The 12,609-nt window shown below is 47.7% G+C and overlaps 2 protein-coding genes across 4 annotated transcripts in view; both read left to right on the top strand.

The window, feature by feature from the left end:
* LOC144175930 (flavin-containing monooxygenase 5-like) overlaps nt 1-12,609 on the top strand; it is a 126,398-nt gene that overhangs the window by 27,744 nt on the left and 86,045 nt on the right. The window lies entirely within an intron of this gene.
* On the top strand, nt 9,565-12,472 carry LOC144173657 (uncharacterized). Of its 2 annotated transcripts, none has more exons than XM_077701989.1 (3): nt 9,565-9,767; nt 10,825-10,906; nt 12,124-12,472. In XM_077701989.1, exons 1-3 carry the CDS (start codon nt 9,606-9,608, stop codon nt 12,237-12,239), a joined length of 360 nt encoding a protein of 119 aa, XP_077558115.1. In that variant the 5' UTR covers nt 9,565-9,605; the 3' UTR covers nt 12,240-12,472. The 2 variants fall into 2 exon arrangements, with proteins under 2 accessions (XP_077558115.1, XP_077558116.1); XM_077701990.1 differs by lacking the exon at nt 12,124-12,472 and adding an exon at nt 11,379-11,467.

The following is a 12,609-nucleotide window of genomic DNA, read 5'->3' as shown; positions in this document are numbered from 1 at the left end:
AAGCGCTGCAGAAAGCAAACCCAACTAGCCGTGGAAAAAAGAGCGACCGGAGTAACGCTTAGGGAGAGAGAAAAAAAAACAACAACGAACGTCTTGAATTATAGAGCAAACTCGGGTACAAGGCAACTTAGGTGAAATTAAACGGAAGATGCGTAATTTGACTACGACCGTAATGCCCAAGACTGGGAACACGTGAGCCAACCGAGTAACCAATGGCTGCCAAGCGGCGGGTGGTGCAGGAGACCACACAAACTTCGATAAGAGAGAGAGAGAGAGATATGCGGGAATTCGCGAGCAAAGAATCGGTTAGTACTGCTGGGCGCCTTATAATATGCTGGGCGCCTTCGCTCGACTCACCGATGACCCACGGGCTTAAAAAGCATCGCGTAGCGATACAAACATTTTTTTAGACACATGAAAATCTTCCGAAAGGCATAGTTTGTTTCTTTTAGAAATAAATAAATTCTTTACCGAAATAAAAAAGCAAACAATAAACACATTTTGGTTTATCCTGTTTTCACGACATGTCGCTGCTGTCTATGGAAGCGGAGTGTCATAATAGACAGGGAGCGGCTATGGAGTATCCTGGAGGACGAGGGAGTGGGGGCAGAATTCATTAGCTTCCTCAGGGAGCTATACCGGGAGAACCAAGTGCAAATAGTGTGAAAGGGGATAACATACAATAGCCCGGTATACACTACAAGGGTTTGGAGCAAGGATGTCCTCTCTCTCCGCTGCTGTTCATGATCTACATGGCGCGGTTAGAGAGGAAGCTAGAAGTCAGTACGCTGGGGTTGGACTTATCATACATGAAAAACGGGCAGGTGGCGGAACAACGGGTTCCGGGACTAATGTATGCAGACGACATATTGTTGATGGCGGACAACCGGATAAGTATGCAGGGCTTGATGGATATATGCGGTGAAGAAGCGACACACCTAAGGCTATCCTTTAGCAGAGAAAAATCGGGGATCATGGTCTTTAATGACGGCGAGGAGCACAAAACAGTATCAGTGCAGCAAGTAGAAATACCATTGGTGAAAGATTATAAATATTTAGGAGTATGGCTGAACAACAGCGAAGATTACACGCAGGCGCATGAAGGTCACCTTAAGACGAAAGGAAGACGGAACGCAGCTATAATGAAGCATAGAGCCCTCTGGGGATACAGCCAATACGAGGTGGTAAGGGGAGTCTGGAAAGGGGTCATGGTACCAGGATTAACTTTCGCTAATTCGGTTCTGTGCATGAAGCCAGAGACCCAATTCGGGCCTGGAGGTAAATCAGAGGGCGGTAGGCAGATTGGCCATAGGGGCCCACAGCAAAACTACAAATGAAGCGGTACAAGGGGAATGGGATGGTCGTCTTTCGAGGCGAGGGAGGCGCAGAGCAAGATAAAGTTTGAGGAGCGACTTCGCGACATGAAGGACGAAAAATTGGCCGCGAGGGTGTTTAAGTACCTGTATATGAGGAGCGTGGACATGCGGTGGAGACGGAGGACCAGACAGCTGACCAAGCGGTACGGAAAGTCGGTAGGGGAAAGTGGGGTTTACACAACAGATAAAAAGCAGGTAAAAGCAGCAGAGACGACAAAGTGGGCACAGAGAATGGAAGGGGAAAAACCCTAGAGACTTATAAGGCAGAGAAACTGGAAATTAAGAAGGAGGGATTCTATGGCAATACGAGAGGCAGTGCTTTGCTCTTCGAGGCACGGGCTGGGTGCCTGAGAACCCGGGCATACACGGGTAGCTACAGGCATCAGGATGAAACATGTGCTTGCTGCGGCAGTGATCGGGAAACTATAGACCATGTTGTCAGGGGCTGCACAGAGATACGACCACCGCGGAGTGAGGGGGAAGCGACGCTGGCGGAGGCTTTGGGATTTGGGGCGAGGGGGAACCTCAACTTCAAGGCCATAGAGGTGACGAAGAGGCGACTGGAGTGGTGGTGGAGGAAAAGTATGGAAGGGATGGGCACGCAGGCGGAGTAATCATGCGGAGGAGAATTTAGAACAGCGAGGGGAGAAAAAAAACGGGGGTGGGAGCGATGAGTTTTTAAACAGGGAAGAGAGGGAGATGGGAGGGAGGATGCAAATCCATTAGGTTAGCTGGGAGTAGGGCAAGTAAGCGTAATAAAACAGGCAAGCCGGTTGCTGACAACCGACGCCCCGATTCAAAGGGAGAGCCACTAATAATCATCATCATCATCAGCGAGAGTTGTATCTTATATTTCAGCACACCGAAGTTAACAATTTCCAAAATAAGCAAACTATACGCCCTTTGGAGCGTTTTCATGGATCTGCAAAACCATTCGCCTTGGTGCCCGATGGTTATTACGTGGGACATGAAGAAGTAAGCCCCATAGGAATGTTAACAGGTGGGTTCCCCATAAACATATTGAATATGATTGATGGTGGTGGTAACCAGCGGGATGAAATGTTGGTATAACGCCCTTGTGGCGTTCGTACTTAGGAGCAAATGTTTCCGTGAAGGCAGGCGTGCAATACACCAGGATGACGATCCAGCGCGCACACCTGGCTTGACGTAATTTTAACAGCGATGTTTTCCTTGGCATAGGTCCTTGGTCGAGGCGTCCTTGAGACGAAACGTGGTAACGCGGTCGTAGCGATGTGGAGAGCGTACAGCCAAGCAAGGGGAAGAGCAAGCGCCATGCATACATGATGCAGTGTGAGCGGACGCTTGAACGAGACGTTTATAGAGGGAAAACTTTTCCAAACTACTAAACCCGGTGGCGCTGTTTACACTTGTCATCATTGTTGAGCAAAAAGAAAACAGTAAGCATATTTCAGGAAAGCCACCAATGCGTACGTGATATCTGCATTGTTCTTTTAGTTAAAAATACGTGACTGCGTTATTTTTTGCTTTAGCGAATGAAAAATACGCCGTGAAAGAACACAAAGCGCTCACGGCGATCCATCGTGGCAGTGTTCCACGTTCAAAAAAAAAAAAAGGCCCAGTGGATGGCGAAGCAGTGGAGCACGGAAAAAATGAATTGGCGCCAACGGCAATGGATCTGGTGGCTTTGAGAAGTTCTTTGAAGCTTAGCCTTGCGATCATAGAACGCCAGGCAGCTACGCTGTTACCATCAGTGTTCGTGACGTTAAGTGAGTGAATCTGGTCTAACTTTTAGTGGCGAAGCACCTTAGGGGCTCGGGCTGTCGGCGCCTCATGTAGTCACGGTACTTTAACACCGGGATGCTCGTTTTCCGTAGCCTTGCGCTGTAACGTAACATCTCCGTCGGCAAACACGCGTGCTAAAGGCCTCGCGCTAGAACGCTTCGTGCTTCAAAAGCCAGAGACGTTTACAGCAAAGCTGTATACCTCTACCCCCCCCCCCCCCCAAATGGTTTCATCTCCATAGGCAAAAACGCCAAGGGGCCAAGGCCTAAGACGCCTAGCGCTCAGCATCGAAACCGCCTCATACACTTACACACTGCATGCTTCGCCCCTCCCCGCGTTTCACGTAAGTAGAGATGGCCCCCCCCCCCCTTTTTTTTTTTGATAACACTGACGGGCAATGAGGGTACTCAGGGCACATAAATGTCCCGAATAAAGGGGGGGACAATGGTCGTGCTACCTTGTAGGGGCACGTTATTGTTCTCTTCTTTTGCGCCCGAAGACCACGGCCTCACTAAGGGAAAAAGCGGTATGGCCATCTCTTATCGCATAATGTTATTCCGGATTAGCGACGATCCAGTCATGATGGGGGCGATCGCTGTGCGTTGACAATTTTTTTTCTTGTAGTCAGGCACATGTCTAGCACACCCTCGTTAACGATGGGGTAACGCATTCTACGCGCGTACGTAGCTCTGTTTGGCGGGAAATTTAAACGCGCCCCCACGGGAGGTGCTATCGCTTTATGCCTGCGCCTCAACGGTACGCCCACGCAACCCGGAGGCAGTGTGATCGGTGCCTGTTGCCACGTGCATCGTATTCGGATGTTGCGCACCGCCATTGACACTTCTTGCTGGAGTTAAGCACCATCGTTATCCTCACCAGAAGATATCAGCATCACCGCGTTTGTGGCCGCTGCAGGACGTAGGCCTCTCCCGTATCTAAAGCAAGCAAATAACTTGATTCTGTTCTACCGCCGAGAAAAGAGAGGCCATTTTTCCAGGTAACAAAATACAGAGCCGATCGAGAAGAACATGGCTTCTCACGGGGGCATTAAGGAGTTGACGACATACGTACTGAGCCAAAGGAGCTGCTGACGTTACCTCTCCTGCTCGGCGTATACGCGCAGCCTCAGACTTTTCAAATGGAGCACTCAGGGCCTAATGACGACGCTGGGAACGTTACGTAGAAGGCTTTTTTTTTTTTTTTTGTCGTTGTTGTTCGAGTTCGCAAACCATCAATCGAAGCGATTCTACATAAATAACTGTCAGGCAGCTGTGCTAAACCCTTTCATCGCTTGCTTAACGGCAGCTCATCACCGCTGGGTGAATAACGGCGGCAGCAGCACTGACGCATTGGGATTAGCGGAAACCGTTCATTGTAACGCCATCGGACCAGAGAAGGCGGAGACGCCGCGCCACTGCTGACGCCATTGTTTTTCCCGCTGCCTCGAAGGTCGACCCTTCTGGACCGCGGGTCTTAAGCCTCCCACAAGGAAAGGCGCAGACGTTGTGAGCCTTCGACGACGGTGGCACTCACGCAGACGAGCCACCACAGACAACGGAGACGCACGTAGCTGCGAAGGGCATCCGCGAAAAACAAAAATGGCCCGCTCCACTGCAACGGGGAGGCTTCGGTTTTCCCTTTGGCGATAGGCGACGTCACTTCTGGGGCGGCGCTTCCGCATTTTTGGAGTCAAGGCTTCGCCGGCGCGCCGGTTGGGAAACGGCGCTCGCCCCACTCTACTCGTAGAAGAGGGTTCCTTCTCCCACGGCCGGGCTTCCGCGCTCTCGCCGTGGCCTTCAGGGCAGGCGTGCGGACAGTGACCTCGTTGCGCGACCGGGGCTGACCGCGATTTCGTCTCCCACTTTCGCTTTCGCCTGGTGCAGCTTTGCGGAACCTGTGATGAATGGCTGGTGAATGCTAATTCTCCGCGCCGCCAAGCGCTCACTCACCCGAACGAGGCTTGAATTCGGGTACAATTGGAGGACGAGATATTGAGACAGTTGGTCGAGGGACCTTCCAGACAAGAAGTCCTTAACAGAGAATAAGAAATAAATACAAGTGGGGACAAAAAGAATACGGATCAGAATAGTTAGAATCTCCTAGGCTTCCAGTCACTTAAATGCAATTACCGACCCATGTAGAAATCACAGGGTAGTTCTTAAGTAAGGAAAAACAAAAGTATCATGCCAAGCGCCAAAAATAATAATTAACAGCAAAGGTTACAACTGACCTGTCATGCAGAGAAGCAAAGGATTGCATACCGCCTAGCACAGATTTTTTTTATGAATCCAAGCTTCTATGGCTAGGATCTGAAATGTTATGGGTTCCACGCGCGCCTGGAAAACGCAATGCGGGAAAACGAGGACAAAAAGGCTTAGCGCTTGCGCAAATGCACATACCGTATTTACTCGCGTAATTATCGCACTTTTTTTTCGGAAGCTTTTTATGAAAATTTAGGGGTGCGTTCATTACGCGGGGTAAATTTTTTGCGAAAAACTTTTGAACACAAAAAAGGCAAGCAAATTGCGGGTCAAACGTTTTACGATAGGTCTCATGAACATAATAAAAATAATAAATAAAAACATAATAAAAACTCCGCACACCGCCGCCAGCCGCTTTGCAAAGTGACGCAAAAGGCAGTGTTTTTGTGAATTACGGAACGCACCGGAACGAGTTTGCTTCGAAGTGATCACAGGACGACCAATAAGTGGATGCCGCTGTCGCATTGCGGGACGTCGAAACAGACATGGGGGCCGACGCAGCTAAGCTGAGCGCATTTTTTTCTTTGTCTTGCGAGTACATTATGTGCATTCAGGGAGAGAAATTTCTTCCTCCTCAATATTGGACGCATGCTTGCCGATATCGCTAATATCGGCAAGTCTGCGGCATTAACGTAGTCATGTGCGCTTTGAAACAAAAGGAAACCGAGGCAAGCACGATCATCAGCTAGACTTGGCACACATACCGCATACTGCTGCGGCAAGTTCAGGGTGCGTTCATTCCGCGGGAAATTTAAAAAAAAAATCGAATTTCGACGAGAGAAGAGAGAGGGAAGGCTCTTTATTGAAAAAAAATCAGAGAGTTTTACCGGCGTTTGCGATCGCCTACATGCTCCTCTGCTAGAGGTCGGGGATGTAGGGGAAACAGGCCCTAGATAGAGGCGGGCAGAAAAAAAAAAACAAAAAAAAAACACTGGCGTGGCTTGGCGGGCTTGACGGACTATTTTGTAGATTGTGTCACATAATTCCAATTTTGAAATGTGGCCAATGTCCTCCAAATATGAAAACAAACTTCTTAGAGCCTGATGCTTCTTTGAAGGGCAGGTCCATGGCCCTAGGATGGTCTTCAAAGTTACCGGCCCTTGATCTAGGCGTTCAATATCTTAAAAACAAAAACTGGATCTTGGTGCCAAGTAGGCCAAACATTCCAATAAAATATGTTCAACGGCTCCTATGGAAGAACAGTTATCGCAGTGCGGGTTGGTCGTCAGTCCGAGGCAAAAAAGGTAACTGTTGGTGTAGGCCGAGTTCAGCCGTAGGCGATGATAATAATGTCTCCAGCCTACGACGGAACTGTCTTGAAAGTCTTGACGTCAATTCAGGGTCAATCGCTTGCAAAAAAAACTTCGTTATTCGGTTCGTTGCGCCATAGCCCGTTTCTTTCAGTTACTGCAAAGCGATGGGCCATGGTAGAAGCGTCTGTTTTTGTAAAGTACACTTTGCGGTATTTCTGATGGTTAAGGCCCATACGGGCCGCTTCATGGGTTTTTTGATTTCCAATAATACCACAGTGGCCAGGTATCCATTGCCATTTTATAGAGTGTCCAGTAATGCAAGCGAGGTGGTGAAGGTAGGAGATATCGGAGGCTGCGGTATGGTGAGGGGAAGACCTGCTCCTCCTTGACAAAATTTGCAGAGCTGCCTTAGAGTCTGGAAAGATGCTACACTGATGCGGCTGGTGGCGTAGGACGTAAACAATTGCTTCTTTAAGGGCATATGGCTCAGCCGCTGTAGATGATGTTGCTCGCTCCAGACGAAATGAAAACGTTTCACCCGTAAGTGGCACGTACATTCCAGATGAAGAGCATTGCGGGGAGGACGATCCATCCGTAAATATGTGAGTTCTGGCCGAATTCATTTTATACATGTATTCTAGCACGATATGTAGCATTTCAGTATGGGGCATTGTCTTCTTGGGGCCAATTCCAGGGATTCGACATTGAATTTGTAAAGGAGTAACGTTCCATGTAAGGAAATTTCTAGGCATTATTTGTTTCGGCTGGTTTGGAATTAACAGGGGTATTCTGCCAATTGTTTGGGCGAATCCAGAGCTCGAGCAGCGTGAGGTTACGCGACTTAAAAAGTGATTTCTTGAGTGAAGCCGATGCCTCAGGTGCACACGGAGAGTCTCCTGTTTTCTAATCACGTCAAAAGGCAAACAACGTGCCTCTGCAAGGGTTCCGACGCTCGAAGATCCCTTCGGAAGCCAAAGACAGATGCGTAAATTGTTGTTCCTTGCTGCCTCAAGACTCTTCTTGCTTGTGTCTGATATTCGTTGTAGGATTGGGAGGCTGTACCTCAGCACACCATCCACATAGCCGTTGTGCAGCATGACCATTGAATGACAATCGCTGCCCCAGCCGTGACCTCCGCGATCGGCTACCGGCGGCGCGCCGTTGCTGCAACGGCGCGCCGCCGGCAGCAAATCGCGGAGGCCACGCCCCAGCATAAACCCGCGAAACATTTTAAAGCCTGAGTGGCCGAAGAAATGTGGGCCTGTAACCGTTTAACCTCGGGTGACCAGGTCAAGTTGAGATCTATTCGAATTCCCAGAAATCTCTGAACTCTTGCATATGAGAGTGCGCGGCCGCCGAGAATCAAGGGATAACAATCCATCTTTTTTCGTGTGAAGGCCATGGCTACACTCTTATTGGGGGACAGCTGAAGGCCACGGGCTGCGAGGTAGCTAGAGATGTTATGGATGGCGTTCTGTAGGCGCTGCTGTGTAGTTCGTCGAGAACGTGAGGCACACCAGATACAGATGTCATCTGCATAGAGTGTGATCTTCACTCCACAGGGCAGGACTCGCTTGAGTGAAATGAGGGCTAGGTTGAATAGCAGTAGACTTAGTACAGCACCTTGTGGCACACCCTTTTCGACAGCGTAATAAGATGTGGGGCCGCTTGTAGTAGACATAAAAAGATGCCGTCCATCAAGGTAGTCCGCTATCCATGCGTATATTCTGCCTCCGAGACCATGGTCTTCAAGAGCGGCAAGGATTGCTGCGTGAAAGACCGAGTCGAAGGCGGCTTTGATGTCCAGGAAAATGGCGGTTGGTGTACAGCCGGAATTGAGTGACTCTTCGATAGAAGACACTAAAGTGATAATGTTATCTATCGAAGATCTGTTCTGACGGAAGCCATTCATTTCTTGGGGAAAAATTTCCCTGCTCTCAAGATACCAGATCATTCTTGAATGTATCATTTTTTCCATTAACTTTCCAACACAACTGAGCAAAGCAATAGGCCGGAAAGACGCGTAGCTTGTTGGCGCTTTCCCAGGTTTCAAAAGTGGTACTATTTTTGCAAGTTTCCACTCCGGAGGCACATTCCCTCTTTGCCATATTGAATTATAGAATTCCAAAAAGGCGCAGCTGAGAAGGCCGTGACAAATGAGCTATGGCCTCATAGCTGACGCCGTCATGGCCTGGTGCGGAGCGCTTATTCACATCGAAGATGGCCGAAGAAAGCTCTTCAATTGTAAAAAAAAGGTCAAGGGCTGGTTCCGACATTCCGGAGTTCGTAGAGCAACACACACGTACAAGTCGGGGTGAAGGCGTTGATGACGTTGAGAGAAGTGTGCAATATTCCTCGGAGACGTCTTTTAAGGGTGCGCGCTCGTGCAGAGAGAGGGCAGTGAACGGATGTAGCTGCTGCCTGCGTTTGCGCATTCCATTAACAACACGCCATATGCGTGTCAGAGGTTGCCTCGCATTCAACGTAGCACAAAAGCTCCTCCAACGTTGCTGACGTAGCTTGTCTAGGTGGCGCCTGACATGTCTTTGCGCTCGTCGGGAAGCTCGCAAGTCCTCCATACACTCTAATCCTGGTAACCCATAATGTAACTTCTAAAGGGATGTAACCTATAAAATAAAGGTTACAATTGATCCATTTTGATGTTTTCTTTATCCCAGTCCATTCTAAGGGTTACAAGCGTGAAGTTAAATGCGGTTTATAGGTTACATTAATGATTTATAGGTTACATCAACAAAATCTGTCATGTAACCTTTACGTTGTAACCTATAAAACGCCGTGTAACCTATAAGAGATGCTCGTCGCGCCTTCTCTCCAGGCGGCCGTTGATTTCTCCGTTGCATGACGGGATATAGAGAAATGGCGGCGCCCGCAATCCCGGTGGGCGCGTTTTCGCGCCACTCGAGCCTTTTTACCGCTGTGATACCCCTACGATGAAGCGAGGATTGCTGTTACAAGACTTATTTGTCGGCGTGAATCGCGGAGGCTGCGCCGAGCCCATTTGTGACTGGCAGCGCTACACGGCCCGTTCTTCTACGACCAGCGTCAAGTTCGCATGTTGGACCAATGCCCCTGCGCCAGTGAAAGCGAACTCGGTGAGTATATTCCCGTAACGGTTTCCGTGTTTTCATTGGATGTATCTTTTCGCTGGAGGCTTTTCAATTTGAAATTGCAGCATTCGAGAGGGGTTTTCGTTACCCGACTGGTTGCTTCGCTGGACGTTTTCTGTTGCCCGCGACGGCAATTGAATGAAATCACGGGCTTGCGTTCGTTGCGTCAGACTAGAGCGGACGATCGTGAAAGCCCGTACATTATAACAGCTAACCGCGCTCGTGACCTGCTTTCTGCTCTGCGCGCCTCCGTCATGTGTTGAGCGTTTTGTTTACGCTGTTGGCTGCATCGGGCGCAAATGACGAGTTATTCGCCCATGTAATTGTCAGGTAGCTCTGCTTGAATATTTGAATTTTTTCCCAATAAAGTCTTATATTATCGCGCTATTCTCTGGGTATTATCATTTTGTTTCAGCCATCGGGAAATATTCATTTTTCTCGCTGCATATATTCGGAATGGTGTATAGTTTATTGGTCTTGTAGTAATATATCCGGATAAACACAAGGTGTGTGCTGCAGAAAAGTACTCCACTAAATGCTGCCCGAAATTTCTAAACTCACTTTTGTCCAGCACAAGCCTCTTTTTTTGTGAAAGTTTGCCCTACCGCACAATAAAAAGTTTTTATATCTACAACACTATTCATTTTTGTCATTCTTTTCCTTGGGTGGGTAAATTTGGTGTTAGTCATTTTGAGGTAGCGGAGCATTGTCGCCATGTTAAGTGGGTTTATTATTCCAATTCGCACAAATTAGTCGTTTGTTTATTCGCGTGGTATTGCAGGGCAAATGGTTGTCTCGCGTGATACTAGTGTAGTGCAGTAAAGCGACTTTACAGAATGGTGGTATGTATGAGCCAGCATGCAGGCTGCTTGATTGTTGTTGTTTTTTGATGATACAGAAATTGTGACGAATTACACAGAGACAAGTAAGTGCAGGTGTAAAAATGGGTGCTGCACCCTCATCGGTTCCTGGCTGTTCGAAAAGTGTGGTTGCATCTGGCTACCTATGCTATGACTTATGAGCACTACTATTTTTCTTGCAGGCAGTGTTCCTTGAGCTGACAACCAGGACTCCCCTGCGTATGACACAAGTTGAAATGAAGTCTGATTTCCGTGGAAACAACGGTATGAAAATGCAATAACTAAAACTCATTCATTCAAATATTCTTTGCAAAAATGGCACCCAGGCCTGCACAGACAAAAGTATGATTCACTTGTAAAAATGCGAGGCCTTACTTCAAGTGTTATGATGTTATATTTCGTATCTTATTTTGCCTCATGTTTAGTGACTCTTTCTATCAGTTCGTTACCACATGAACTTTATGAATTCACATAACGATGTCCCCAGCATGGAGCTTTGTAGGTATTCAGCAACTCTACCTATTCTATAAGATGCGTGGTTTTGAAGAGCCAACAAGAAGAACTCTTTTTCGAAAAGAGCTCTTTACGTAAGCTCCAGTTGTTAGTGAGGGCTTGTGCTGTGTTCTTTTCTTCGCCTTGTCAAGTTTGAGGTGTTCTTTCACTATGAATGTATACCAACTGCCCAGCTCTAACGCCTATTACATATTAACCCAGATAACCCTTTGAGGCATTACAGGTACAGACCTCCCGGGAATGCCACTTGAAGATCGGTGCAAGTTCTAGATGTATCCTATCCCACAACACATTTGAACAAAGAAAAAATGTAAGTTGGCGATTCCTTTTTACGAATAGCCGAGGAAGAAACCACCGGTAGAAGAACACCTTACTGAAATGAAAAACGTTTCGGCTTCCACGTGGAATCCTCGTTCAAAATGAAACTGCCAGTACAAGGGGGGGGGGTGGGGAAGATGTTTAAGTACAGCCAAAAATGTGCCGCAGACGGCGTCAGCATCGTGAAAGCACGTTTCCTGGGTTTAGTGCGACGTTCGCTCTGTTGCGTGTACTAGTGATTCCACATGAAGGCGCGAAAATGTTTTTGCTTTCTCTTTTGCAAACGTATGTCAGTTTATCTCGTAGCCCAAAGTTTCTGCCTGTTCTGGGTGAGCATGCAGAAACATTTTGCGAGATAAACAGGAACACGGCACGATTAAAATTCGGGAAGGTTGGCCGGTATGACTATAGTGGCTTCGCGTTGTTCTGAAAAATGCGGCCAAATTTCTCTGTATAACGATTACTGAAATGATGTGAAATTATTTGAAAGGCCGTAAATCACTCCTTCTCTGGTGTGGCCTTTCATTTCATTCTCTGGTCTCCGTCTTCATTTTCGTGCAATATATTTTTCGTACTTCACATGCCTGTGATTTGGTGTGAGGGGCTCATGGTTGCACTGGATTTTGTTCTTTTTCTGAAATTTTCTGTAGATGGCTCTTCAAGGTGGGGAAATCCAAGTGACGGCCCCTCACATATATGCCTCCATCTGCGGCAGCAGGGAACAAGTCATTCAGATGACCTCGGGGAAATCTTCAGCGTGCCCTGATTTTGTGCCTGCTTGTGTACTACGTATAAATTGCGAAGCTTATCTCTGAATTTTTCTAAGCGCCTTTTTTCATGCAGGAAATTATGGATCCAATTTAAAGTTTGTCCGAAAGACAGATTGCAATCGGCCTAGAAACTTGTTAGTGCTGCATAAAAAACGGTAGCTTGGCGCGGGAATCACAACTCAGGTGGAACTGTAAAGAGGAACCTAAGAGGGAAGTGTAAAGATGGATTCGTAAAGACGAGTGAATTCCAAGTGTAATATTAGACTCTGAATGAAACAGAGAATGCAGGGAACATAGCCATAAACACTGCTTTGTATGACACAGTGAATTTGCAATAAATGTTATTTCTACTTTCCCACATTCTGC

This window comes from Haemaphysalis longicornis, unplaced genomic scaffold (genome assembly GCF_048455015.1).
Source record: "Haemaphysalis longicornis isolate Haplotype H1 unplaced genomic scaffold, Haemaphysalis longicornis Haplotype H1 scaffold_3, whole genome shotgun sequence".
NCBI lineage: Eukaryota > Metazoa > Arthropoda > Arachnida > Ixodida > Ixodidae > Haemaphysalis > Haemaphysalis longicornis.
Note: the sequence above shows the minus strand (reverse complement) of the source record. Positions and strands in the feature narration are given on the sequence as shown.